The sequence below is a fragment of the Taudactylus pleione genome, unplaced genomic scaffold (assembly GCF_031769625.1).
Source record: "Taudactylus pleione unplaced genomic scaffold, aTauple2 ptg000671l, whole genome shotgun sequence".
Lineage (NCBI taxonomy): Eukaryota > Metazoa > Chordata > Amphibia > Anura > Myobatrachidae > Taudactylus > Taudactylus pleione.
The window spans coordinates 8,606,176-8,619,364 of NW_028285073.1; the positions used below are offsets into that span (position 1 = coordinate 8,606,176).

At 46.5% G+C, this 13,189-nt stretch overlaps 1 protein-coding gene across 4 annotated transcripts in view; it reads right to left on the reverse strand.

Moving 5' to 3' along the window:
• Positions 1 to 5,041: 5,041 nt before the first annotated feature.
• Positions 5,042 to 13,189, reverse strand: part of SLC45A1 (solute carrier family 45 member 1) — a 75,791-nt gene continuing 67,643 nt past the window's right edge. For all 4 annotated transcript variants that reach the window (XM_088455744.1, XM_088455742.1, XM_088455741.1 and 1 more), the window contains 4 exons: positions 13,013 to 13,166; positions 10,611 to 10,787; positions 7,044 to 7,249; positions 5,042 to 5,435 (listed from right to left, as the gene is read on the reverse strand). In XM_088455744.1, coding sequence (XP_088311870.1) covers positions 5,169 to 5,435; positions 7,044 to 7,249; positions 10,611 to 10,787; positions 13,013 to 13,166 — 804 coding nt within the window. In that variant the 3' untranslated portion in view covers positions 5,042 to 5,168. The remainder of the gene's footprint in view (positions 5,436 to 7,043; positions 7,250 to 10,610; positions 10,788 to 13,012; positions 13,167 to 13,189) is intronic.

Here is a 13,189-nt window from a genome sequence, read left to right on the forward strand (position 1 = left end):
TACTCAGAATCAGAGATAGTATGGTAAGCCTACTCAGAATCAGGGATAGTATGGTAAACCTACTCAGAATGAGGGATAGTATGGTAAACCTACTCAGAATCAGAGATAGTATGGTAAACCTACTCAGAATCAGGGATAGTATGGTAAGCCTACTCAGAATCAGAGATAGTATGGTAAGCCTACCCAGAATCAGGGATAGTTTGGTAAGCCTACTCAGAATCAGGGTTAGTATGGTAAGCCTACTCAGAATCAGAGATAGTTTGGTAAGCCTACTCAGAATCAGGGTTAGTATGGTAAGCCTACTCAGAATCAGAGATAGTATGGTAAGCCTACTCAGAATCAGAGATAGTATGGTAAGCCTACTCAGAATGAGGGATAGTATGGTAAGCCTACTCAGAATGAGGGATAGTATGGTAAGCCTACTCAGAATCAGGCCCAAAATCAGATGCACAGCAGGAAAGCAGCGTCTTGCTGAGCAGATCTCATTGTCCTCAAAGTGGATATTAGTGTATCAGTTCTCATTATATTCAGATTGTTATTTGGGGAAGCGGTGAGGATCCCGACAAGCGGGATGCCGTCTGCCAGAACCCCGGCATCGGAATCCCGAACTCCTAGACAACACCAGCGCCGAAATCCTGACATGACTCGGGATGCCAATGTCGGGATCCCAACAGATGGCATCTCTCGATTGTAAGGACGCTGCGGAAAGGTGAGTATCAGCCGCAGAGGGGGACGACTTAGGTTTAGGCGCCCTGGGGGGAGTTAGCGTTAGGCTCTGGGCAGGGGGGAGGTTAAGGTTAGGCTCTGGGCAGGGGGGGTTAGGTTCAGGCACCACCGGGTGGGGGGTTTAGGGTTAGGCACTAAGGGGGGAGGGTTAGGGGGAGGGTTAGGCACTAAGGGGGGAGGGTTAGGTTTAGGCACTTAGGGTGCGGGGTAGGGAGTGTTAGTATTAGGGTACAGGAAAGGAGGATTAGGGTTAGGGGGTAAATAGGACAGGGGAACATTACTTACCGTTCCCCTGTCTGGATCTTAACTATTGGGATGCCGCTGTCAGTGTACTGACAGCTGGCATCCTGTCCATCGGTATTTCATACCGATTCCGTTATTTGTTCTGTAGAGTATTCACTTTTATTCCACATTGATTATGAAATTTCCCGTTTCTCTGGCACCAGTCAACGTATAGTTTAGAACACAGGTTCTCAAACTCGGTCCTCAGGACTCCAAACAGTGCATGTTTTCCAGGTCCCCTCAAAAACTCACAAGTGAAATAATAAAGTTAAAATGTGTCAGTGAGTAATGAGTACACCTGTGCACCTGCTGGGTGACCTGGAAAACATGACCTGTGTGGGGTTCTGAGGACAGAGTTTGAGAACCACTGGTTTAGAGAACGAAAGCTAAAATCTGATTGCTTTGTATGGGCGAAACCACCTTTTTTATTTCCATAATCAAAATCCAGTTTGTCTCTTGTGGTAGCTAAACTGATCACTCTTAGTTAAATTGCGCCACCTTGTGGTTCAGTGCATGTGCGGCGCCGTCTGTGACTTAATAGATGTAGGACATTTACATAAATAATAAGTAATATTGTAGCACTGTAGTTCTACACCTGATTTCTGCTAAAAACAGTATTCATTATTGGTTATACTTATTACATAGGCAACTGAACAACAATGTGTCCTATAATATCCTGTAAATTAAATTATGTAGTTTACTGTGCTCACAGTACAAATAATGCAACAAGCATAGCTCCATTTATCAATATGAGAATAAGAGAAAATGCAGTCCCACCTGAGCAACCATTACCATACAATATATGAGTTTATGGGGGAGATTTATCAAATCTCGGAGAGAGATAAAGTGAAGTTATCCATACCTGCCAATCAGCTCTGTCATGTTACATGCCATGCTACAAACATGACAGAAGCTACTTTTCCATTTTCTTTCTCTCCAAGATTTGTTAAGTCTCCCCCTATAATGACACTGGTAATTTTAAACAACAATTCTAGAAAGGGATTTATCACTGCTCAGGACCGACAAGCCTCCTCTCCTGGACCGTCTGGGGACTCCCTACGGACTCCGGGGAGAGTATGCCACCCTCCCTCATAATGCTCACTTCCTAGTGCAATTGGCAGGATGGGGGGCGCAATTAAACCACTCTCAGAAAATCGCATCATCTTAAGCTGGGTACTGACATATCGGGCGGCCGGTACCCATTACACGATCTTGTGCCCGACCACCTGATATGTCGGGCACCGGCTCCGTTCTCCTGCCTGGCGTCAGCAGCTGGGTCGTTCAGTCGGCACTACATGCAGGCCGATGGAACGACCTCGAAGGACGACCTGTGGGAGCGCGCATGGTCCGATATAGTGGGAACACATTTGCCGATGTGGACAATATGTTGGCCAATATGTCGGATCGGGCGACATATCGTCTAATGTCAACCCACCTTTAGTCCAAACCTCTCTTGTTGATCCCACAATTTGTGGATTTATGTAATGGAAGGGGGTTGTCTAATTATGCAAATCACCCAGTCTCCTCCCCTCAGCAATCACATGCCCCTCCCCTCCAGGAACTGCTGCAGGGACTATGCAATGCATTACTGACACCTCCAGCCCTTTAGCAGCTTCACCCTTTGTAGTTCCACCACTGTCACTGTTTAGAACATAACATATCTATATATATATATTACCTGCTATATCTGTTGGGCTGTGTTATGTACATTCCACAGTTTATATCAAGAAAGCTGTAGACACGATCAGTGCACAGAATAGGCCTGAGCCCTTCCTCAACATATAAAAAGGAAGGAAACACTTAGGCCCTTATTCAGAGCCGGACGCTCTGACAGAGCGCTCGCTCTGAATCAGGGCGTCTTTTATTTTTTTTATGGAGCGGCCTCCTGGCCGCTCGCATTGCTGTGGTTTACCACCCACAGCTAATGTGAGCGGCCAGGAGACCCTACCCTTGTGGTAGGGTCTCATGGCCGCAAGCCCCAGAAAGCTTTCGGCTCAAACAGAGCCGAAAGCTCTCCCACTGACATCACTTGTGATGTCAGTGGGGCCGCCCCCGAACGGTAGGCGTTCCCATGGGAACGCCTCCGTCTGGGCAGCCACCCCCCGGGCACTCAATATCGACAGCACGCCCCCTTTGGTGCGAGACCCGGAGCGACGGATTGCCCGTCGCTATCCGGGTCTCGCGCATGCGCACGACGGAGCCGGCTCCGTCGTGCGCATGCGCTCTGGGCCACCATCGACACGGTTCCGAGCGCTCAGCGCTTGCGACCGGGTCTGAATCAGGCCCTTAGATCACACAGATAGTTAATACTTATCTTTGCTCCGGTATAACATGCTTAAACAGATGACATATGTCATCAGTCTGTGCAGGGCTAGTTATCTTATACTATGCCAAAAATTAAAATACTAATTGGAGCAAAAACAGCTTATTAAAGGAGGGTTGCAGATGTCATTAGAACTTCCGACATCACCCTTTTACCTGAATGGTAAAGTGATGTCACCTTACTGTCTGTGTCAGTGTGATGTCACCTTACTGTCTGGGAAGGCCTGCCTGCTCGCTGTGTCACTGTGATGTCACCTTACTGTCTGGGAAGGCATGCCTGCTCGCTGTGTCAGTGCGATGTCATCTTACTGTCTGGGAAAGCCTGCCTGCTCCCTGTGTCAGTGTGATGTCACCTTACTGTCTGGGATGGCCTGCCTGCCCTGTGTCAGTGTGATGTCACCTTACTGTCTGGTAAGGCCTGCCTGCTCCTTGTGTCAGTGTGATGTCACCTTACTGTCTGGGAAGGTCTGCCTGCTCCCTGTGTCAGTGTGATGTCACCTTACTGTCTGGGAAGGCCTGCCTGCTCCCTGTGGCAGTGTGATGTCACCTTACTGTCTGGGACAGCCTGCTTGCTCCCTGTGTCAGTGTGATGTCACCTTACTGTCTGGGAAGGCCTGCCTGCTCCCTGTGTCAGTGCGATGTCACCTTACTGTCTGGGAAGGCCTGCCTGTTCCCTGTGTCAGTGTGATGTCACCTTACTGTCTGGGAAAGCCTGCCTGCTCCCTGTGTCAGTGTGATGTCAACTTACTGTCTGGGAAAGCCTGCCTGCTCCCTGTGTCAGTGTGATGTCAACTTACTGTCTGGGAAGGCCTGCCTGTTCCCTGTGTCAGTGCGATGTCACTTTACTGTCTGGGAAGGCCTGCCTGCTCCCTGTGTCAGTGCGATGTCACTTTACTGTCTGGGAAGGCCTGCCTGTTCCCTGTGTCAGTGTGATGTCACCTTACTGTCTGGGAAGGCCTGCCTGTTCCCTGTGTCAGTGTGATGTCACCTTACTGTCTGGGAAGGCCTGCCTGTTCCCTGTGTCAGTGTGATGTCACCTTACTGTCTGGGAAGGCCTGCCTGTTCCCTGTGTCAGTGTGATGTCACCTCTCACTCAACATCGACAGCTCGCCCCCTTTGGTGCGAGACCTGGAGCAACGGAGTGCCCGTCGACAGCCGGGTCTCGCGCATGCGCACGACTGAGCCGGCTCCGTCGTGCGCTGTGGGCCACCATCGACCCGGTTGCGAGCGCTCAGCGCTTGCGACCGGGTCTGAATCAGGCCCAGAGCGCGAGAGCCTAGATAACATATATTCCTAACTCACTTGATACATATCAACTGGGATTCGGTATGTCAACATTCAGAATATTGTTATTTGTTATGTCGTCACCATTATTTCGACGTTGTAAGAATGCCGACATTTAGGATATTGACATTTACCATGTCGACCTTCACAACAAAATATCAACCCAATTCAATATTTTGACATTAGGAATGCAGACAGTCAGGATGTCGACATTCATATAGTAGCCTAACCCAAACCCCAACCACAACAGAACCCTAATTTTATGTGTCGACATTGTGACTGTCGGCATTTCTTAACTTTCTAGACCAGACTGTTAGTAATTATCTCTACTGACTTATCAATTTCCATCGGTGACGTCCTACAGGTACAGCATATAAATATACACACATGTAGATGTTGTGACATTGATAATGCTTTATTTCGCACTATTTTATCACCGATTCATAATTTGTTATGGTCTTAGTAGGACATTGGGGCAAAATCACCCAAAAGCAGCTCAACATCCCGCAAAGGGGTTTCCAGTTAAAACAAAAGTCACAGTTGTAAAATGTTCATCAGATGTGGAGCAGAAGTGGCTGCTGCTCATCCTCTAGATCTCCACTTGGTGGAAGGTCATAGATGACAAATAAGGAGGAATAGAAACAGCCGACAAACGCCATGAGGCTGGAAAAGTACATTACTCCGTTGGCACTGCCGACCATCGACGTCAAAGGTCCCATCACAATCGATACAAGAATCTGTGCGAGAAAATACTGGCAGCTCAGCAGCGAGATGTCTACCCCCATACCGCGTTTCGTTCCATCCGAACTGGAACCTACGAACTGAAGGGGGAAAAAATAACATTGAAAACAAAGATACTGATACATTTTATAGCATTGTTATGTTCAATGGGCCTGATTCAGACCCGTTGGCTATCTGCGTATGCTCGCTGGATGCGTATGCAAATTTGTCAAAGTGACGCCACGGGAAACGATCGCTCGCCAAGGCATAAGCACGCCCACCATGTCTTACTGAGCGAACACTTTGTCTGAGCGTACGCCCAATCGCACAGGCAGAGCCGCCCACCAGCAACACGTCATCTCCAGGAAGTGTATTAAAACATTGGTACATCGAGCACCATGTTTTAGAAAATTGATCAATGGCAGAACGATTCTTGGGGACACACACACACAGAGCAACAAAATTTCACTATGGGGGGTATTTATAAAAGCTTGGAGAGAGATAAAATTGTGAGAGATAAAGTACTAACCAATCAGCTTCTAACTTACATTTTACAGGCTGCGTATGAAAAAATTACAGCTAGGAGCTGTTTGGTTGGTACTTTATATCTCTCAATTGTATCTCTCTCCAAGCTTTGATAAATACCCCCCTATATGTGTTAAGATTTTGCACACCAGTATTTTATTCTGCTTTCTATTATTTGAACACTGTACTGTAAAGATCATTTACTGTATTTAAGCACAAATACACACGTTAAAAAAGGTCCATTGATTTTTATGGGTGTATTGTGCACCATTATGGTGCTGTCTTCTAATACTCATTCTCATGACCCATTTTGTTGAATGGGTTTCTACAATACAGGTAGAAGCTCCACTGAAATGAGTGGGCTATTGACGTGGATGGAACTGCGTAGAAATTGTAATTGTCTTTACCACAAATTACTAACTAATCTCCATTGATGTGCAATCAATTAGCTATTGAAATTCCTGTCCTTGGTTGGAGTACATTGAGAAATTAAAGAAAAGGGTTTGGGGATTTTATTTATATAAAGGTTGATTTCACAAAGATGCTGTTGTTTCATGTACATTTTTCTGTGTTTTTTTTGGTACAGTGCTGGTTCTACAGTCACACTCTGAGGGATATTTTATAATAGTAATGGTGTTTCTCCCATTTATTTCAATGGTCCATTCATTTCAATGATGTTTTTGCAAGTAGCACACACGCTGGAACCATTGTAATTAATTGGTTATTGAAATGAATATTTGAAAGTTCCCAGCTCATGACCTTTGTGGGTATACCACATGACCCACGTGTTAAACACATGTGCATCTCATAGCATCTATTCTATAGACTTTTCACGTAGGGCTCCCAGTTAAATTATTTTATGTCAACACAGTACTAGTTGGCAACCAGCGTAAACAGGTTATACCAGAGGTTCCCAAATTCGGTCCTCAAGGCAGCCTAATAGTCCAGGTTTTAAGGATATCCATTTTGACCACAGGTGACTTGATTAATACCTCAGTCAATTTGATTTTGCTCAACCATGGATATCTCTAAAACGTGAACTGTTGGGGAGTCTTCAGGACCGCGTTTGGGAACCTTGGGTATATTTATATCACACTGGACTGAAAGCCACTGATATGCTCAAAGGCCTCACGTCACAGCCCCAAGATAGCGGAACATGTCCGATATAAATAAACACGACTTACTTTTTTATTCTGGTAGTAGTCACAGAGAAGCGAATATGGCAGGATGCAGAGTGTAGAGAACAGGATTCCATGTGTGACACAGAGGGACAGGATTATATATATATTGCTGGACAATGTCGCTAAACCAGTGCCCAGTCCAAATGCCAGATACGCTATAAAGTACAGTGTGCGGATGCTGAAGTATTCTTCCAGCTTTTCCAGTATGGCTGAAATGAAAGTTAGAGATAGAGCAACCTTAATATTTTATTCAAAGTAAAATAGGGCCTGATTCATTACGGATCGCAACTGCGATTACGCACGCAGTCAGACTGCGATGATATGCTAATCCATTGTGATCGCTATGCCGTCGCAGCACTACATAAGGACGCCCACCTTACCTTACACACATCTGTAATGTTTAGCAGGGCTATGGAACCATCAGTACCATCGCAGCCCCACGCACACTAGCACAAGGTCAGACCGTACTCAGGAATTGCTAACCTCATTGTACGCAGCTGCACACGATAACTCGACCATCCACCCCGCCCCACAAGCTCGCTGCCTTGGTGTCATCCTTTACTCTGAACTGTCCTTTGTTCCCCACATTCAATCTGTCTCAAACTCATGTTACATACATTTAAAAAACATATTCAAAATTCGACCATATCTCACACAAGACACTGCAAAAACTCTAATCCATGCACTTATTATTTCCCGCATTGACTATTGCAAAAGCCTCCTTACTGGTCTTCTCAAAAACAGGCTATCGCCATTACAATCCATTATTAATGCAGCTGCAAGGCTTATCTACCTTGCGAAACGTTCTTCTTCTGCTGCCCCGTTCTGTCAGTCCCTCCATTGCTTGCCGGTTTTCTACCGTATTCAGAACAAAATACTTCCACTTACACATAAGGCTATTAACCAAACCACACCAACATACATCTCTTCACTCATCTCAAAATATCTCCCAACCCGACCTCTCCGCTCAGCACAAGATCTGCGTCTGTCATCCCCATGCATAACTTGATCCCATTCACGGTTACAGGACTTTCTTCTCGCTGCACCCACTCTATGGAATGAACTACCTCGCACAATAAGACTTTCCTCTAGTCTCCAATCCTTCAAGCGTTCCCTGAAAACTCACCTCTTCAGGCAAGCTTATCAGATTCCAGAACCTCCCACATAACCTTCATAGCTTCCATATCTAATTACATCCCCTTTTACAGTCCACACACAATCTCACACATCCTCATGACATTTGGTCGACATTCCTGTGTGACTGGATCATGCAGCCAACCAAGAAACTGTGCATTCTGGCTGGACCAAAATACAATATATAGCACCTATCCTTGTGTATCAATGCCTATTGCCCTATAGATTGTAAGCTTGCGAGCAGGGCCTTCCTACCTATATATCTGTCTGTTATTACCCAGTTTTGTTCTATTAATGCTTATAATTGTAAAGCGCAATGGAATATGCTGCGCTATATAAGAAACTGTTAATAAATAAATAAAAAGCTAAATTACGGACCAACAAGGTTTCACTGCGGTGGGTCTACTCTTGTCAACAATAAACACTATGGGTGGTATTCAATTTGGAGCGAAAAGTCCGTGCTGGACTTTTCACTCCACATCGGAGGTTTTCCGGGGATAAAGTATCGGGCGCGTGCCCGCTTTATCCCCATATTCAATTACAAATCAACGAAAACGGGAGCCAGTGGAAAGGTATCGTCCAAAAATGGGAATTTTCGGGAAATATTCCAGGGACCCCCCCTATAGATGTCTAGACATTGGGGATCACTATGGATATTCCCATTTTTACCTGCTGAAGGAAGTCGGGGCTTCTAATAGCCGCGGCAGGTGCATATTTGCAGTGATGAAGAAGTGGTGAAGAATAGCACTTAGATTTTTTATTTTTTTTTAAATTACTATTCCTATCAAATTTGGGGTACATGAAAATGGGGGTAAGCATATTTTTAACTCCTATAATGATATTTAAAAATTCTGCAAAAATGCACCTGCCGCTACTCCAGCAATGAAGAAAACACCTGCTGCATTTAAGGGAACCTCTCTGGAATCAAATTAGCTATTTTAGAACTGTGGGCCTGATTCAGAGCCGCTCATAAGCGGCTGCTCGTTTGTTCCGAGCGATGTTTGCACAACTGCGCATGCGTACAGATCGTAATACGCATGTGCGAACCAGTCAGTGCGGCCGAAAACCGTTTGTTCGCTAAATAGCGAATGCCTGCTATTTTGAGTGATAGGAGGAGGCGTATGTGGGTGGTAACAGGGGAAGGTGCATGAAAACGGGAAGTGGAGATCAGAACGCAGGCGTGCTTAAAGGTCAAAACGGGCGTTTTATGGGTGTGCATAATTAATACAGCAGCGTCATTGACCACGTCACTGGGTTATTTTATAGTCAGAACTGCTCGCAAGATTGCGGTAGGAAAAACCAACCACAAGAATAGCGAGCAGTTCATACGCTGGTCGATGTACTCGATTAATCTAATAAATAGCGGACATGACATAGGATGCGAGTGGCTAGGGGGCGTAGTTTCCCAAAAAACGACCGCAAGTTTTGTACGCTCGTTCAGACCTAGAGGCGTGAACAGACCGCAAAGAGCGAACGGTTCATTTGAATAGCCACCCCTTTTTTCTGAACGAGCGAGCGCAAATAGCGTCCGGCTCTGAATCAGGCCCTGTGTTCCCTATTTTTTTTTTACACCCCAAAATGAAACATTATTTTTGGGGGTGTCCCGATTATTTTTTTTTAATTACTGAAGGCGCGGATAAATACTTGAAATGGTGAGCATACTAAACAGCTAATGTTTGACGTTGGTTGGGAAGGAAGCCTGACAGCAGCGGTAAGTAACCTCAAAACCCCCCCCCCCCAAACCTCCCTTAGTGGTGCCTAACTCTAACCTCCCCTTCCAGCACCCTAAACCTAACTCTACTGGGGATGGTGCCTAACCCTAACCCCCACTCCCCGCAGCCTAATCCTAACACCACCTCCCCGCAGCCTAACCCTCCCCGGGTGGGGGCTAACCTTAATTTTCCCCTGGGGGTTCCTAAACCTAACCCCCCCCTTCCCCGGGCTAACGCGCATACTTACCTTGGATCCTTCGTTCAGGATTCCGGCGGTCGGGATGCTGATGCCGGTATCCTGATCCCCTCCGGGATAGCAGTGTTGGCATTCTGCCGGGCGGCGGGATTCCGACATCGGTATATCGAAGGCCGGCATCCCGTCCGCCGGTATATTCACTACATCCCGTTTTACGCACGTTAATAAAACACAATGTACACGATTTACTTTCTTCTCTTTTTCTGGTACCTCCTTCTTACATACGGAGTTTAAGGTTGGAGGAGCGCAGGAGCTGCCCATTCTTATATCTGTACAAAACCTGGGACTTTACAGGTTGAGGTTCCAGCGTTCCTGGTGGCACACTCCTAACCTTAGGGTTAAAGCTCCTCCCCTGGCGCCGATCACTTTCATGGGAAGACAGGGTCGGTCAAATCCATACAACTCCGAATATACACTCACTATCAGCCCCAATAAATGCAACAGTTCAATTCATGATGGATTAGATACCTGAGTAGAAAGCAGCACTGAAAGCATATATACACATCCCCCAGCATCCCATCGTAACTCCTGCGTTGTACTTATGATATTCCTCGGAATTGTGAGGGGCCTTTGGATCCCCTTGAAAAATCACTTCGCCCATGAAGTCAGTATAAAATAGCAGCATTCCTTCAAATGACAGCCATCCTACAGACAGAGAAAAAGCACGAAAAGGTTTCTCATATATTATTTTATATCACTGTTTATAATTGAACTGTCGACACCTATGTCCTACATACACAATCTGTACATATATCGGAATATAGATCAGTGCAGTGACAGCAGAACATACACACAGCGTCATGTGATGGAAAAGTCTTGACCAATCACAGCATAAAAGTAAGTGACTCTATGGCAGTCGGTCACACAGCAGCACATTATACCATTGTGGGCAATGCAAATAAAGACCATAGTAAATAAGGAGTATGGTCCAATCACATCATACAGGATCCAAGTACTGCTGGATAAAACCTCACCCACATACATACCTGTCAGACCCAGTACAGATAACAACTAAAGACAAATGGGTCACAAAACGAGAGCAAGAAGGCACCACTAGCCCACGCTATGCCACCTCAAGCAAATATTAAGATTATTTTAAGATCCCAGTGTCCACAAGAAGCTAAACCATAATATAATGGATTGCAGTATCCCACTATGGAGGATACGGCTCTATAGTGATATTCCATCATAAAGATAAACATATATGATTTAATATGGACCTCCACCTCTTTACATAATCCACCCTATAACTGTAGTACTCCCACACTTTCTCTTTGCTACCTGATTGTAGCGGAATCGGTATGATTTCCCGCCGGACCCATGCCCGGAGGTTGGAATCCCGACAGCGGTATCCCGGTAGAGGAGGAAATCCCGATCGTCAAAAGTGAGTATATACTAACCTATTTCTACCCCCTAACCCTGACCCTCCCTTAGGGGTGCCTAACCCTAACCTTCCCCCCCAGTGCCTAACTCTAATCCCTCTTCTAAGTGCCTAAACCTAACCCCCCCTTCCCCGCCGCCTAAACCTAAGTACCCCAGAGGGGTGCCTAACCCTAAGTCCCCCCCGGGGGTGCCTAACGCTAACCCCCCTTCCCCTAGCCTAAACCTAACCTCCCGGGGGGGTGCCTAACCCTGTCCCCCCCGGGAACCCTAAACCTAACCATCCCCCCCACGGCTATCCGCGCTCGGCGCCCGGCGTCCCTTCGATCTTTAGACCCTTGTCGGGATATGACAGTCGGGAAGCCGGCTGTCGGGATTAGGTCCGCCGGCTTCCTGACTGCATACCATTGTAGCTACTGGTATATGGAGGAACAGGGAGCTTTGATTGTGACAGACAAGCCTAGTCAGATACTTCAGACCCTTACGTACTGAAGGTGTGTAGTGAATACGTCAACTCATTAGACAGGGAAGGTGACCGATCGCATCATGTATAACTCTGTATAACTCCTGTCCTACTGAATTGCTAAGAGTATATTAGTCACCCTTGTTGAAGTTCCCTGCTCCTACGTGGAATTAAAGTGAATTGGGAAGAGGGGTGGAAAGATAATACATGGGGGGCATTACGTAAAGATTAGGACTTTTTCATAACTGGACGACCCCTTAAACAGCCTTAAATGTCTCTTTATTTTTGATGAAAACAATGAAAGGGTCAAACCAAACTGACAGGCTAATAGCCGGTGTGCGGCATCGCACTGTTATATCATAAAAGTCAATGCACAAAGGGCTCGATTCAGACCCGCTCGCTAGATGTGTGCACACCCAGCGAAAGTATGCAAATATGCGATCGCACGGCAAGGCATTAGCACGCCCACTATGTCTTGGCGTGCGATTGCGGTGTGTATGCAGACGCCCACCAGCCTGTCTTTAGACGCCCACTTATGCACGTCATCTCCGGGATGTTTATGCAACCATCGGTTACATCGAGTACCATCGGAAGCGAACGCAGCGCTTGAGGTTGACCATACCCTACCGCAAGCAATGCGAGCGCTTCAGTGTGTAAAACAACCATGTGACGTGCACTATGACGCTGCGTCTTAATTATGCACGCCTCTGCAATGACGTTAAGACGCTCAGACACGCCTGCGTTCGCACCACCACTCCCCCGTTTCCATCGCCCATCCAGTGTCACCACCCACAAACGGCTTCTCCTGTCACTCATTCTAGCGAGCTATCTATGCTCAGGGAGCGAACGCTTCCCGATCTCATGGACTAGTTTGCGCACGCTCACTGAGATACATACGCATATTGCAAACATCGGCAGGCTGCGTGCGAACACAGCATGGCGAGCGGGTCTGAATCAGGCCCTAAATTCCTTCCCAACATCCTTTTCAAAACCCCTCTCTCTGGACACTCATGGTCATAGACATTACCTAGGAAGTGGTTGATGCACAGGTTGCGTAGCGCCTTGGGGATATGGCAGATGGATGAACACAGAAGTTTCATTGAAAGTGGTCGCTGGGATAGCTCCATCGATCCATTAAGTTCACTTTCGTATTTTACGCCATTCAGCAATATATTAGCCACCTGCACCATAAGAACTCCACATC